The sequence below is a fragment of the Martes martes genome (assembly GCF_963455335.1).
Source record: "Martes martes genome assembly, chromosome: 17".
Lineage (NCBI taxonomy): Eukaryota > Metazoa > Chordata > Mammalia > Carnivora > Mustelidae > Martes > Martes martes.
In genome coordinates, this window is record NC_137905.1 from 17494207 (window position 1) to 17507375 (window position 13169).

Below are 13169 nucleotides of genomic sequence, written 5' to 3' on the forward strand. Positions count from 1 at the left end.
GGTAGCTCACAACAGTGGCGACATGCCCCCCAGCACCCCTACCATGAGCATGAGGAGGTCTGGGTTGACACAGTGGCCCGAGGGTGGGATGCAATACTGGCCTATATCGGTAGGTGCCAGAGAGGCTCAAGTTCCTTCTGGTCTTACATAGCGGGAAAAAAAACTTTTACTCAAAAAATCCTGTTAAGCTACACCTTATCAGGTGTACCAGAAACATTCAGTCAGAGAAAACAAAGGCATGAAAGACAGAGATGGGGTGCCTGGGTGGCTCAGTTGGTTAAGCATCTGCCTTCAGCTCAGGTCACGATCTCGGGGTCCTGGGATCAAGCCTGCAGGTGGGCTCCCTGCTCAGTGGGAGCCTGCTTCTCCCTCTCCCTCTGCCTTCCCCCCACCATGTGCTCTATATAAATAAAATCTTTAAAAAGAAGAAAAATAGATACACTGCTCAGTTATCTGCCAGAGTCATGGAAAGACTCAGAAAAGGAAACAAATAACTTAAGGACACAAGGGCCTTGGATACCCGTATGTACATCCTCACCTCTTTACAAGTGTAAAGCCATGAACCACAGAGTGGTCTTTACTCCAGGGGTAAGGGCCTCTACACACAGTAGTAATACTTGGTCCCTGCAATTGGTCCAAGAGAAGGTTGTTGTTGTTTTTTAAAGATTTTTATTTATTTATTTGACAGAGACAGAATGCACACACGCTCACTGAGGGAGAAGCAGACTCCCCACTGAGCAAGGAGCCTGATGAAGGACTCGATCCCAGGACCCTGAGATCACGACCTGAGCCGAAGGCAGGTACTTTACCAACTAAGCTACCCAGTTGCCCCTCAAACAGAAATTTAGAATTACCCATCTCACTACTGCAAGCGAAGATGTCAACCCAGCCTTGAAACCACGCACTCCAAGGCTTCATCATTGAACAAAAGCCCAACAAAGTTGTCCCTGGTTTTCCACTCTACTTTTCAAGTTTGATTATAAACACATCTTACAAAGGGCGCCTGGATGGCTTAGTTGGTTAAGCATCCGACTTTTGATCTTAACACAGGTCTTCACCTCAGGGCCATGGGTTCAAATCCCACCTCAGGCTCCCCACTCAGTGTGGAGTCTGCTTGAAATTCTCTCTCCCCCACTTCTCCAGCCCCTTTCTCTCTGAAGTAACTAAATAAAATCTTTAGAAACATAAATAAAAGCACACACTACATTAGTGGGGCACCATGTGTTGTAGGGCCTGTTGTTATCCGGACTGTGGGGTGCGGCTTGGGGCGTCCACCCATGGCTCTGCACCACACTATCTCCATGGGACTCAAAAAAGACCATGGGGTGACTAAGAATGTGTGGAGGCCAAGGTATAGCCGCTGCAGCAGGCGCCCCAGGAGGGACACCAAGTTCGTGCAGGGCAGGACCCGAGAAGGTTGTGCCTCTGGCCTACATGAACGGCGTGCCACGTGCCTCCCTACATGAACGGCGTGCCACGTGAGTGGCTCAAGGTCTCTAAGAACAAGTGTACCCTCAGTTCATCAGATAAAGGGTGAGGAAACACATCCACGCCAAGAGGAAGACAGAGGAGCTCAACCACGTCCTGGTGGCCACAAGGAAAGTGGCAGCCAAGGAGGACTGAACCCTTCTCCTCTGTATATAATAAAGCCTTTTTGGAATTTGGAATGCACACACACACACACACACACAGACACACACACATTATTGGCCCTTTTATTTTTGACCACTTAGAAGAAATCTTCAGATTATGACCAGTATCTTGAATATATGGATGAAACGAAAGTATTTTATGTATTTTAAGATTTTATTTTTAAGTAATCTCCACACCCAATGTGGGGCTCAAACTCAAAAGCCCAAGATCAAGAGTGACACATTCCACTGACTGAGCCAGTCAGGCAACCCTGAAATTACAGTCTATTTTAAAGCAAAATCCCAGATGCCAAAAGATTTCTCCTCTGGAGACGCCTGGGTGGCTCAGTTGTTAGGCATCTGCCTTTGGCTGGGGTCACGGTCCCAGCGTCTTGGGATCGAGCCCCTCATCAGGCTCTCTGCTCAGCGGGAAGCCTGCTTCTCCCACTCTAGCTCCCCCCTGCTTTTGTTCCCCCTCTTGCTATCTCTCTCTGTCATAAATAAATACAATCTTTAAAAAGATTTCTCCTCTAAATACCTTAGCACATATTTTATATAGGGAAAGTTAAAAAAAAAAAAAACACAAAACCAAACCAACAATCAGAATGCCACTAACACATCTTACAAAAACAATTACTTAACATCATTTAATGCCAACTCCATGTTCAAATATCTCAAACTGACTCAAGGGTGTCTTTATAGTTGGACTGCTGAAGTGTAGTCTACACATTACCCTTGGATCACCTGCCTGTTAGTACTCTCTTCAAGCACAGAGGTCCCCCTACCCTTTTGCCATTCATTCATTTCATGGAAAACAGTGTCATTTGTCAGAGTTCCTACATTCTGTGTTTGGCTGACTGTCTCCTTGTGGCATTTAAGTCGTTTCTTCATTCTCTGCATTTTTTTTTTAAAGATTTTATTTATTTATTTATCTGACAGAGAGAGAGAGAGATCACAAGTAGGCAGAGAGGCAGGCAGAGAGAGAGGGGGAAGCAGGCTCCCCGCTGAGCAGAGAGCCCACTGCAGGGCTCGATCCCAGGACCCAGGGATCATGACCTGAGCAGAAGGCAGGGGCTTTAACCCACTGAGCCATCCAGGCATCCCATTCTCTGCATTTCTTCAAAATCAGATCCTCATGTTTGACTACATCCTGTCCCAACGTTTGTTTTCTCCAAAACCATTTCCTCAGTGGCACTGTGTGCATGCTGCTGATCACATGAGGTGGCTGGCAGGTTATTTTGTGCTGTCCTTGCCTTTTTTTTTTTTTTTTCTTGTAATAGTAAATGTTAAAATCGATCAGAAGGTTTTGGTGTTATTAGTCTCCATTGAAAATTTCCCCATCATCCGTGATCTAAGGACTCAGTTCTAGCAGCCTTTAAGATCACTACCTGCCCCCTTTGTTTAGTTCATTCTGTAGAGGGCACATGCACCGTCTAGAGGTATTCAGGAGCTCTTTCCCTCAGTACAGAATCAGCATAAAAAGTCTCCAGAATAGAAGCACCTGGGTGGCTTAGTCAGTTCAGCATCTGCCTTTGGCTCAGGTCACAATCCCAGGGTGCTAGGATCAAGCCCCACATCAGGCTCCCTGCTCAGCAGGGAGTCTGCTTTCCCCTCTCCCTCTGCCTCTCCCTGCTCCCTCTTGCTCTCTCACATAAATGGATAAAATCTTTTTTAAAAATTTAAAAAAACACCCCTCAAAATAAGAACATACTCAATTAGTAAGCAAGACGCTACTCCAGATTTGTAGAACGTTTTTTCTAAATAGTTCATTGTTACAGTTTCCTCTAAAGCAAATATTAACAGGTAGGAACCTCTCTGTAAAGAGGAAGTGGGCTCATTGGCCAAGCCCTGATACGCCTGGAAATCACACTATTACTAACAAAGACACACGTGTCATGTTGGGATTTGGGCTCTAATAGCTTTTTCCTAGCCAAATAGAGCCCTCAAAAGATGAAAACATTCTTTGTCATACATGGTCGTGTGTGCTGCTGTCGGTTTCCACATGTGTTTTCAACATGGGTGGGTGTGATCTAGATTACAGAGGCGCCTTCCAGTTTAAAAGGAGAGGAAATAGTGAGCTACTTATAACACAACACCATTCATTTCAATTAAAAGCACATTCCTGCCTCACTGCATGACCTTGAAGAGAGGAAGCACAGTAAATCTAGAATGGCTATCTGTGGAGGGAATGGAAAAGATGTGAGGAATAGGAATTTAAAAAAAAAAAAGGCCAAAAGAGAAGGGTCTTGCACAGACAACGATGATAAAGTGCTATGAACTAAGTATTTTATACACGTGCACACAAGCACGCACAAACACACACACACAGAGTTGCTGCCAGTCTGTTGAAAAATTCTCAAACTTACGTTATGCTCTGTTCCATGAACTGGTCCGGGTCCTTGGCAGTGTAAGACGTGATTTCCAGGCCCACGCCAAAGTCTTCAGGTATGAGCACTTCCTTTGGGCAAGGCACAAAGACGGGGGCTTCATTCACGTCCTCCACGTCCACAGTGACAGTAGCCGTGGAGGTGGAGAGAATGACCTCAAACGGGGCTACATTCACGACGGTCACATACAGAATATACTGCCGCTTGGCCTCGAAATCCAAGCCCTAAGGAGCAGAAACAAAAGGGGTTAACAAATACATTCTTTGTTAGTGTTAAAAAAAAAAAAAAAAAAAAGAAAGATGACATGCTTAACTACTGCTGTGGCTGGCACTATGTCATGGTTCTCTGATCTGGCTGTGTTAGGAAGAAGTTAACTTGAGAACTCTGAAGAAAATAAAGGCCTACACCCTGACCCAGTAAACAATAATCTCCCCAGGGTCCGGGGGGGGGGGGGGGGAGGACAGGATGTGGATGTTTTTCAAAAGCTAACATGCAACCATATTAAAGATAAGAACCCTAGAGGAACCTGGGTGGCTTAGTCGTTAAGTGTCTGCCTTCGACTCAAGTCACGATCCCAGAGTCCTGGGATCGAGCCCCACATCAGGCTCCCTGCTCAGTGGGAAGCCTGTTTTCCCTCTCCCACTCCCCCTGCTTGTGTTCCTGCTCTCACTGCCTCTCTCTCTAATAAATAAATAAAATCTTTAAAATAAATAAAAAGAGGTAAGAACCCTAGCAGAGAGTAACAAACTATGTGAAGCCTTGAACAGCACAACCCAGTGAGCAAACACTAGCACCTTAAGTCATCTACTATCCAAGACTAGTAAGAATGTTGGTATCCTATGTGACATGTGGTCCATGCAAGAACAGATGGACAGAAGACCCTGCTCCTGACTTCGCTGACCTCAATTAAGTTTAGTGACAACAGGCAGTTCAGATATCAGCCAGCAACAAGGTCAAAGTCCAGGTGGGCCATTTCCCAGCTGTGTGGTCCAGGCAACTACATCTCTGGGTCTGTTTCCACACCCAGATACATACGAAAGGAACTAGTACGTAGAGCTGCTTTAAAGAAGAAACTGGAAACTTTTGTGAGGGACTTCGTGTATGGTAGGGATTCATTTTAGTGGTTTCTTTTGTTGGTAGCATAGAATATGTTGACATCAGTGTTCGGTGGGAGATAAGGTTATGTAGAAAAGGTGTGGCAGAGATCTCGCCTATTCAACAGGAAGTCTACGTTTGGGGACTGAACCAGAGATCAGCTAACTTTGAATAACTTTGACAAGAGAATCACCCAACTTCTTAGTTTTCAGGTTTCCAAGACATCTTTCAAGAAGTCATGTGTCCCACTTCTAAAATAATCCAGCAAAATAGCAGAGACCAGTAAACCCTTCTTTCTTCTCATTTGCAAAATGGATATGGGGGTAGGCAAATGTTTCAGGGAGAAAGCATTTTAAAACAGATGGTACTTTCTTTCTCCTCGATTTCAAGGGGCTGCGTAGGAGCTTCTCACATGTGCCTGCAGAGTTGCTGCAAACCCCAAATGGCTTACCAGAACCTGGGACAGCTGCCCACTCCCAACCCACCAACGCCATGCTACTCTACTTCTGAAAGGACACCGAGGGACAAGGAAGCATGCAGCTGGCTGAGATGTCAGTTTCTGCATCTTGCCAGGCACCATACAAACCTTAGCTGTTTTCAAAATGCCGTCGTTGGTTACTGGGTCTGTGGTGACAACAAACTGCTCGTCGTTATTGTTCAAAATGGTGTACACGGCCTGCCATGCTGGGGTATTGGGGACATCGTCATCAGTCACTTTGAGCACGGCGATTTCAGCGTTGGCCTTGTTCTCAGGCACTTGCCCCTGGTACTACAGAGCAAAGGAGAAGATGAGTCACTTATGACATCCCGACACCTAATAGATGGGCCAGGTCCATGAGAGCTAAAGGAATCCTTTCAAGCAGAGTCTTGGAGAAGAGCCCACTTCACCAGCAGAGCCCCTACTTCCTGTTGGGGGAGCAGCCAATATGCTCAAGGTGCCTCATCCTTCAAGACTCCCTGCGTCCACTTTCCAAGGACCTGACTACCTGAGCCCCTCAGCACACTCCAGCCCAGCTGCTGACTGTGATCGTAACCAAACTCAAGACATTGTGACTTATCCACTACTCCTCTCCTCTCCCACCATTCCTAGTGGAACCAATGATTTTCATAAAACGGAAGTCTGGTCAGTATTGTCCTCTGCTTAAAACTCTTGATGACATCCCCTTGCACCAGGATAAATTCTAAAATTCTTACTTCCATCTACAAGGCCTATAGGACCCAACCTCATTTGGTTCACTACCCAGCCTGTTTTTCAGTTCTTGACAATTTTTTATTGATTCAGGGCATTTTGCATATGGTTATCCCTCTGCCTAGAACACTCTTCCACTGCCCCCTATCCCACACCAGACAACCTCCTTTCAAGTCCTACCTTCCTATTATCATGGCTATTTCATATTTAATGAGACTGATGTACATTTCACCACTTCTTGAGATGTAAATCTAACATAGGACTAAGAACGTAGGATACTAAGTGGGGTAAAGCCAACCACAAATTTACTGAGTAAATCAGAAAAGTACGTAAAACTTTGGGTTGGAATCAAGGGAAAAACCCGTTCACAGCTGAAGAGAGTCCTTGGTTTCTAACAAAAATCTCCTGAAGACTCCACTAATACGAAGGTCAGTTTCTAGAAAAACTAGAACTGCACAAAAAGGCAGGAGAAATGGGCAGGAAGGCAGGCAGGAGAAATGGGCAGGAAGAAATGGGCAGGAAGGCAGGAGAAATGGGCAGGAGAAATGGGCAGGAAGGCAGGCCAGGAGCTGTGGGGGTGGCCGGTCTGTAGCAGACATGGTTGGCCTAGCAGGCGCAGCTCAGGCCCAGGCCCTGCAGGTGGGACCAGGCTGCAAGAAACCTAGAGCAGAGGTTGGTAGTGCGTTCACCCCAAGCCCTGGCTTTCCAGTCAGTCTCTACGATGCTGATGCTTTCCTCAGACCAGACCTTTCAAGTCTTACTGTAAACATCATGGGCTTTGTGAAGCCTTTTTGTACACACAATGCCTAGATTAGGGTGAAAGACACTGCTAATTGCCTAGTAAATATCCACTCACCCCTTCTTCACGAAATATATATATTGTTGGGGGCAGCAATGTGCCCAGACAAAATTTTATTTTATTTATTTCCCATCCTCCTCAAAGACAGCAACTGCTAATAAGAGGTAAAGGAAACTTATAGGATGGAACTAAGAAGCCTTGACTTAGCAGCAATGCCTTTTGCTCCCCATGCCTTGCCTCCTCCCTGAATGAAGCACGGGGACAGCAAGAGCTGCAGCAGCCATCTGGGGCCACTGCGGATGGAAGCCAGGCCCCAACGATGGTGGGACAACAAGATGAAGGAGTTTCCACTGAGTGTAGACACTCGAGCTCTGGGCTCTTTGTGACACAAGAGAAAGTTTACCTTATTTGTTTAAGGCACAAGAGTCAAGTCTCTGTTACTAACCACTGAGATTATTTCTAACTAACATATTAAGATTTAGCATTCTTAATAAATAAGTAAATAAAATCTTTTTAAAAAAAGGGGGGGGGGCGCCTGGGTGGCTCAGTGGGTTAAAGCCTCTGCCTTCAGCTCAGGTCATGATCCCAGGGTCCTGGGATCGAGCCCCGCATCGGGCTCTCTGTTCAGCAGGGAGCTTGCTTCCCTTCCTCTCTCTGCCTGCCTCTCTGCCTACTTGTGGTCTCTGTCTGTCAAATAAATAAATAAATAAATAAATAAATAAAATCTTAAAAAAAAAAAAAAAAAAGATTTAGCATTCTTTCATGTGGCTTTTAGTACCTTCTATCCATCTCCATTTAATTGCACACTACAGTTTGTACAGGTTGTCCAACATCTCCCTAACTAGACTATCAACTCCAATGAGAACAGAAGTTTCGTCTTATTGTGATAGTATCTCCAGTATATAACACAATTCCTATTATAAACTTAGAAAATACTCGTTCAGTGAATAACAAAAGCCTGCTGAGATTTGCCAGCAGGATGCACAACATGAGGGGTAGAGCTCAACAGGTGCCTTTTTTTTTCCTTTTTAAATTGCTCTCTTGAACTCACAAGCCCAAGATCAAGAGTTGCGTGCTCCATGGACTGAGCCAGGCAGGTGCCCCCAGGTGCTATCTGCAACTCTGCAAACCTGGGGTCAACAGGGTCCAAGCTGAGGAGGACAGAGACGACTCCCATCCCGATCTGCTTGCGTCTGAAAGCTCACTAGTCTGGGGAAAGTCTTCAAAGGGTTCACCCATGAGCAGTTACAAAGCCAGGGAGGACCTTTCTCTGGAAGCCGCCCAGGGGGCTGCAGAATTACCGTGGTGGGCTGGAAGACGGGGGCGTTATCATTGATGTCGGTGACCGTGATCAGAGCCGTTGCGGTTGTACTTAACCCTTCACCTTGCAGGTCGGCAGCCTCGACCACCAGGGTGTACATGGGAATTTTCTGCAGAGATCAAAATCTGTGAGTCAGGACCAACAGCCACATCAAGCCCGGCCCAGGACATGGAAACCGTTTATTTGATCATTTGCTTCAATGCCAGCCTGCCTTCTAGGTATAAAACCTCTAGAGAGCTGTTTAGATGCAAAGCTCAGACCGTAAACATAAAGCGGCAAATGGCCTCAGCAGAGCATTGTACTGCCCATGTGACTTAAGCTGATGTGTTTGCCCTCAACCCCCTCCAGAACCTCTTGACCCCTGACCTCCCGGTCCAGCCCGGTGGTGAGCACGCTGATGACTCCTGTGTCCTTGTTGATAGTGAACATCATGCTGCTGGGCAGGAGGGGGTCTTGGGTGACGATGCGGTAAGCGATGGCGGCGTTGTAGGTATTCACGTCGTCATCCGCATCCGTGGCCGTGACCTGCATCACGGAGGTGCCTGGAAGTGCCGAGGGAGAGAAAGAGTCGGTTCAGCTGCACTTTGATTCTGGTCAACACAGCTCAGCTCGATCCTGTCCAGAGTGTTAAAAGAGGAGCCCTGGGGATGGTACCATGTTATGGCTCCATTCTCTGACTTCCAAAAATTTTTACCAAAGTGGTAGGGGAGGAAAAAAGCATTCCATCCAGTGAGCAGTGTTCCAATGACTCTGCTTTTCCAACAATTTTGGATGTGGGCTGGAGGAGAGGACGATGGAGAATAAAGAACCTTCAACTAAACGCTGTTCCCTGTCTCTCATTCCTGTCTCTTTTTCGCCTCAAACAGGAAAAAAATCCCACCAATATCCCCACGTGATATCTGAGGCACAGCTTCACCAGAGAGAATGGTCACGAGAGAATGGTCACTAGAGATCACAGCCTTCAACGTGGCAGAGAATACTTACAGCACATGTGACGGCCAAAGGACTAGTGCCTGTGACATCAACAAAATTCCTTAGGGCTCCACAGGAAAAGGACAAATAGTCCAAGGGAAAAATGGAGCAAACGACTTGAAGAGACAAGTCATGAAGAAGAAACCCAAATGGCCAGCAAACACAGAAAATGCTAAGAGCCCATTAATAAATCAGAGACATGCCATTTAAAATTGTACAGAGGGCGCCTGGGTGGCTCAGTGGGTTGAAGCCTCTGCTTTCGGCTCGGGTCATGATCCCAGGGTCCTGGGATCGAGCCCCGCATAGGGCTCCTTGCTTGGCAGGAGCCTGCTTCCCTTCCTCTCTCTCTGCCTGCCTCTCTGCCTACTTGTGATCTCTGTCAAACAAATAAATTTAAAAAATAAAATAAAATTGTACAGAGATAACAAGTGCACACTCAACAAAGCTAAAAAGTCTAACAATTTTAGGATATCAATTGCTGGCGGGAATGTCAAGAGATTCAACCACTAGTCACACTGAACAGGCACATACCCCATATAACCAAGCAATCCGCCATTATGGACATACACCCTGGACAAAGCCTCATGAGTACGCATCAAGTCATATATTAAAGAATGTTCTGAGAACACTATTTCAAACAGCAAAAAACTGAAACAAGCTCAAGTTCCCTCAACAGGGGAATAAAGGGCTTTCTATAAATATAAAAATAATAAATATAATGCAGCAATGAGAATGGATGACCTTGGACTGCTACGGGCACCAACACGAACAACTTTATGTCCGTAAAGCTGAATGAGCAAAGCACATCACAGAAATACTTGTAGAGTGTGATTCCATGTATACCAAGTCTGAAAACACGCCCAAAACCCAGATATTATAGAGGGGTACATATACACATGATGCACAAGATAAGGGAAAGCAAAGGAATGACTACCACCAAAGTCAGGGCAGTGGGGGGAGGGGAGGGGAGAGCTCTATGCACAATGTGGGGCTAGAATCCACAGCCCCAAGATCAAGAGTCACATGCGCTACCAAGTGAGCCAGCCAGGCACCCCTCTTAAACTGCTCCTATTTTTTTTTAACAGATTATTTATTGACTTACTTTATTATGTATTTATTTGACAGAGAGCAAGAAGAGAGCACAGCAGGAGCAGCAGCAGAGGGAGGAGGAGAAGCAGGCTCCCCGCTGAGCAGGAAGCCCGATGTGGGGCTGGATCCCAGGACTCCTATTTTGTCATACATATTTCTGCAGAATGATGTTTTGCGCGTGCGCGTGCGCGCGCGCGCGCACACACACACACGCTTCCAAAAAAGTTCTGTTCCTATGAAGGACCTGACCCCAAACACAAGCCCCAACACTTTGAGGTCTGAAGAATCTAAGTGTCTCTCTGGGTATTCAGCATCTTGACATTGGCCATACCTGGCAGAGCACCTTCCATGACAGATCCTTCAAAGACCTCCTGGGTGAACTCAGGCTTGTTGTCATTCTGATCTGTCACAGTGATCACGATCTCCATTGGGTCTTCAACTGCATTCCCATTAGAAGACACGGCATGAGAATAGAGCTGTAACAACCAAGTGAGGGTTATTTGGACCCCAACAAGGAGGAAGAAATGGGAGAAGTCGTGAGAGGAGAACTCCAGCTGGCCTCCACCCCCTCCCACTCTCCAAGACCCAAGGATGGACACCCCCCGGCCCCGCAGAGAACTTTTCTCATATATGTGCTGCTGCTTCAGTGATGTCATGACACCGGTTGAAGTCATATTATGTAAAGATTCATGGGCTGCAGAACACAACCACCAGGTCAGAGCTCCCCTTTCCCACAGGAAGGTTGGGGAGCCAGACCTAAGACGAGACTGGAGGCCTAAAACACTCTTATTCCCAGCAGGGTAAAATCTGTTCTGGCTTCTCCCGTTTAGTGTCTCTCCCAGATTTTTCTGCATTTGGCCCCATGTATTACCCACCAGCTACCCAAGCTCACACAGCTACCAAGGCCCAGGAATGGCTTTTGGTCCCCAATACTGTAACTGGCCTCTTCGTTTGGGTCAGGAACTTTAAGCCCCAAGAGTAAGTTGATATCTTCTGTCTAAACTCATATATGATCCTTAGACTCCTCTCTCTTTATTCCTAATGGGAAAAAATCAACACCCCTCCCTCCCTTTTTCCAGATTCTCTTGTCATCTCCCCTTGTCCATGGGCAGAGAGATATCCAATTAAGCCTCATATGTCCAGAGCATCTGTTCTAGGGATCCAACATGGGTCGACCAAAAAATTTTGGAAGGATACGGCCCCATTATTTGCATGCTTCTGAGAGGTACTCACGATGTACTTGGCGATTTGTTCTCTATCCAAAGGCTCTGTCACCTTCAGCCATCCCGTTTCTCTTTCAATAACAAATACGCCAACCGGAGGTGTGTCAGCTCCTTGGCCAGTGATGCTGTAGAAAACCTTGATTTCTTTGTCCCTGTTAGATTTGATCTGAAGACCAAATAGAACAAACAGAATTATCAAGGAAGGATCGTGACATTGGGGTTTTCCCCCGTTTTCTTCTAGGTCCTGTTCTTCCAAACTGCTCCCAGAGAAATAAAGAACTTCCTTCTCTACCTGAACCAGATTTTTAGGAAATGGGCCTTTCTCATTTTCTGGGCAGCTGATAGGAGGGATAACCCAGTCTCTCTTCTGTCTTCTGAGACCACGCTGGGAGTTCGGAAATGTAAGCACTTCTGTCTGGGTTTCAGAGACAGCGTCCTAAAAAGAAAGGAGATGAAGAACAAAATTAGAAAATTCAGGAGAGGTAATACAGGCCAAAAACAGTCCCACCTAACCAGCCAGCACCTCCAGCCTTCTCGGGGGCAGGCAATGGTTTTAACTTAATAACACAACACAATGAACTTCTCTGACATATAATAAAAACGGTGTTCCCTTTTGGTCCTTCTAATGTCCAGAGCTCAAGTAATCATTATGTACACACAATTATACTTTTGAGAGTTTATTATTATTTTGCAAATTATTTCAAGCCTAAATATATCTGTTGTTTTTAACAGAACAATACACTCTGATGATTTAAGTCAGAGTTTATTCAACAACTGAATATGCAAACGTTTCAATTTTCTTTTCTGTTTTTCCTAGGGGCTTTGGTCCCCAAAGTGGAGTTCTCAGCCTGGATGAGTTAAGGTTTAGGAATTGGTACTAAGAACTACTTTCTGATCGATACCAATTCTGTAATCTCATTGTATCATTTTATCTGTTTGGTTTCCATCCGTTCTAATAGAAGCTGTTGGGATGGGAACCAAAAACACCCTTTGAGACTTGTATTGAACAGTTTTCATGTGTGATAAAGAGAACTTTATGCACACACAGGGAAATAAGATAGTGGAAGATGGAAGAAAAATATCCTCCAAATTGTTTAAGTGCTTTAAAGTGATTAGCGGTAATACATAAAGGTTCTAGAGTACAATTCCGTTCCCGACTCCCCACATAATCACTGATCACTGTTTGCCAAAGGTGATTAGAGTGCTATTTCCTGGCTTTTCACATCTGATTCAAAATGTAGGGACGCCTACATCAGTTGGTTAAGCAGCTGCCTTCGGCTCAGATCATGATCCCAGCATCCTGGGATCGAGTCCCACATCGGGCTCCTTGCTCGGCAGGGAGCCTGCTTCTCCCTCTGCCTGCCACTCTGTCTGCTTGTGCTCACTCTCGCTCCTCTGTCTCTCTCTCTCTCTCTCTCTCTGACAAATAAATAAATAAATAAATAAATAAATCTTTAAAAAAA

General features: G+C 45.8%; 1 protein-coding gene across 1 annotated transcript in view; it reads right to left on the minus strand.

Moving 5' to 3' along the window:
* The window catches only part of CDH1 (cadherin 1), an 84341-nt gene that overhangs the window by 15165 nt on the left and 56007 nt on the right, over positions 1-13169 (minus strand). The window contains exons 4-10 of the mRNA XM_080828221.1: positions 11999-12142; positions 11717-11872; positions 10815-10959; positions 8789-8964; positions 8403-8531; positions 5700-5882; positions 3998-4242 (exon numbers count right to left, since the gene is read on the minus strand). Of these exons, the coding sequence (XP_080684347.1) occupies positions 3998-4242; positions 5700-5882; positions 8403-8531; positions 8789-8964; positions 10815-10959; positions 11717-11872; positions 11999-12142 (1178 nt within the window). The remainder of the gene's footprint in view (positions 1-3997; positions 4243-5699; positions 5883-8402; positions 8532-8788; positions 8965-10814; positions 10960-11716; positions 11873-11998; positions 12143-13169) is intronic.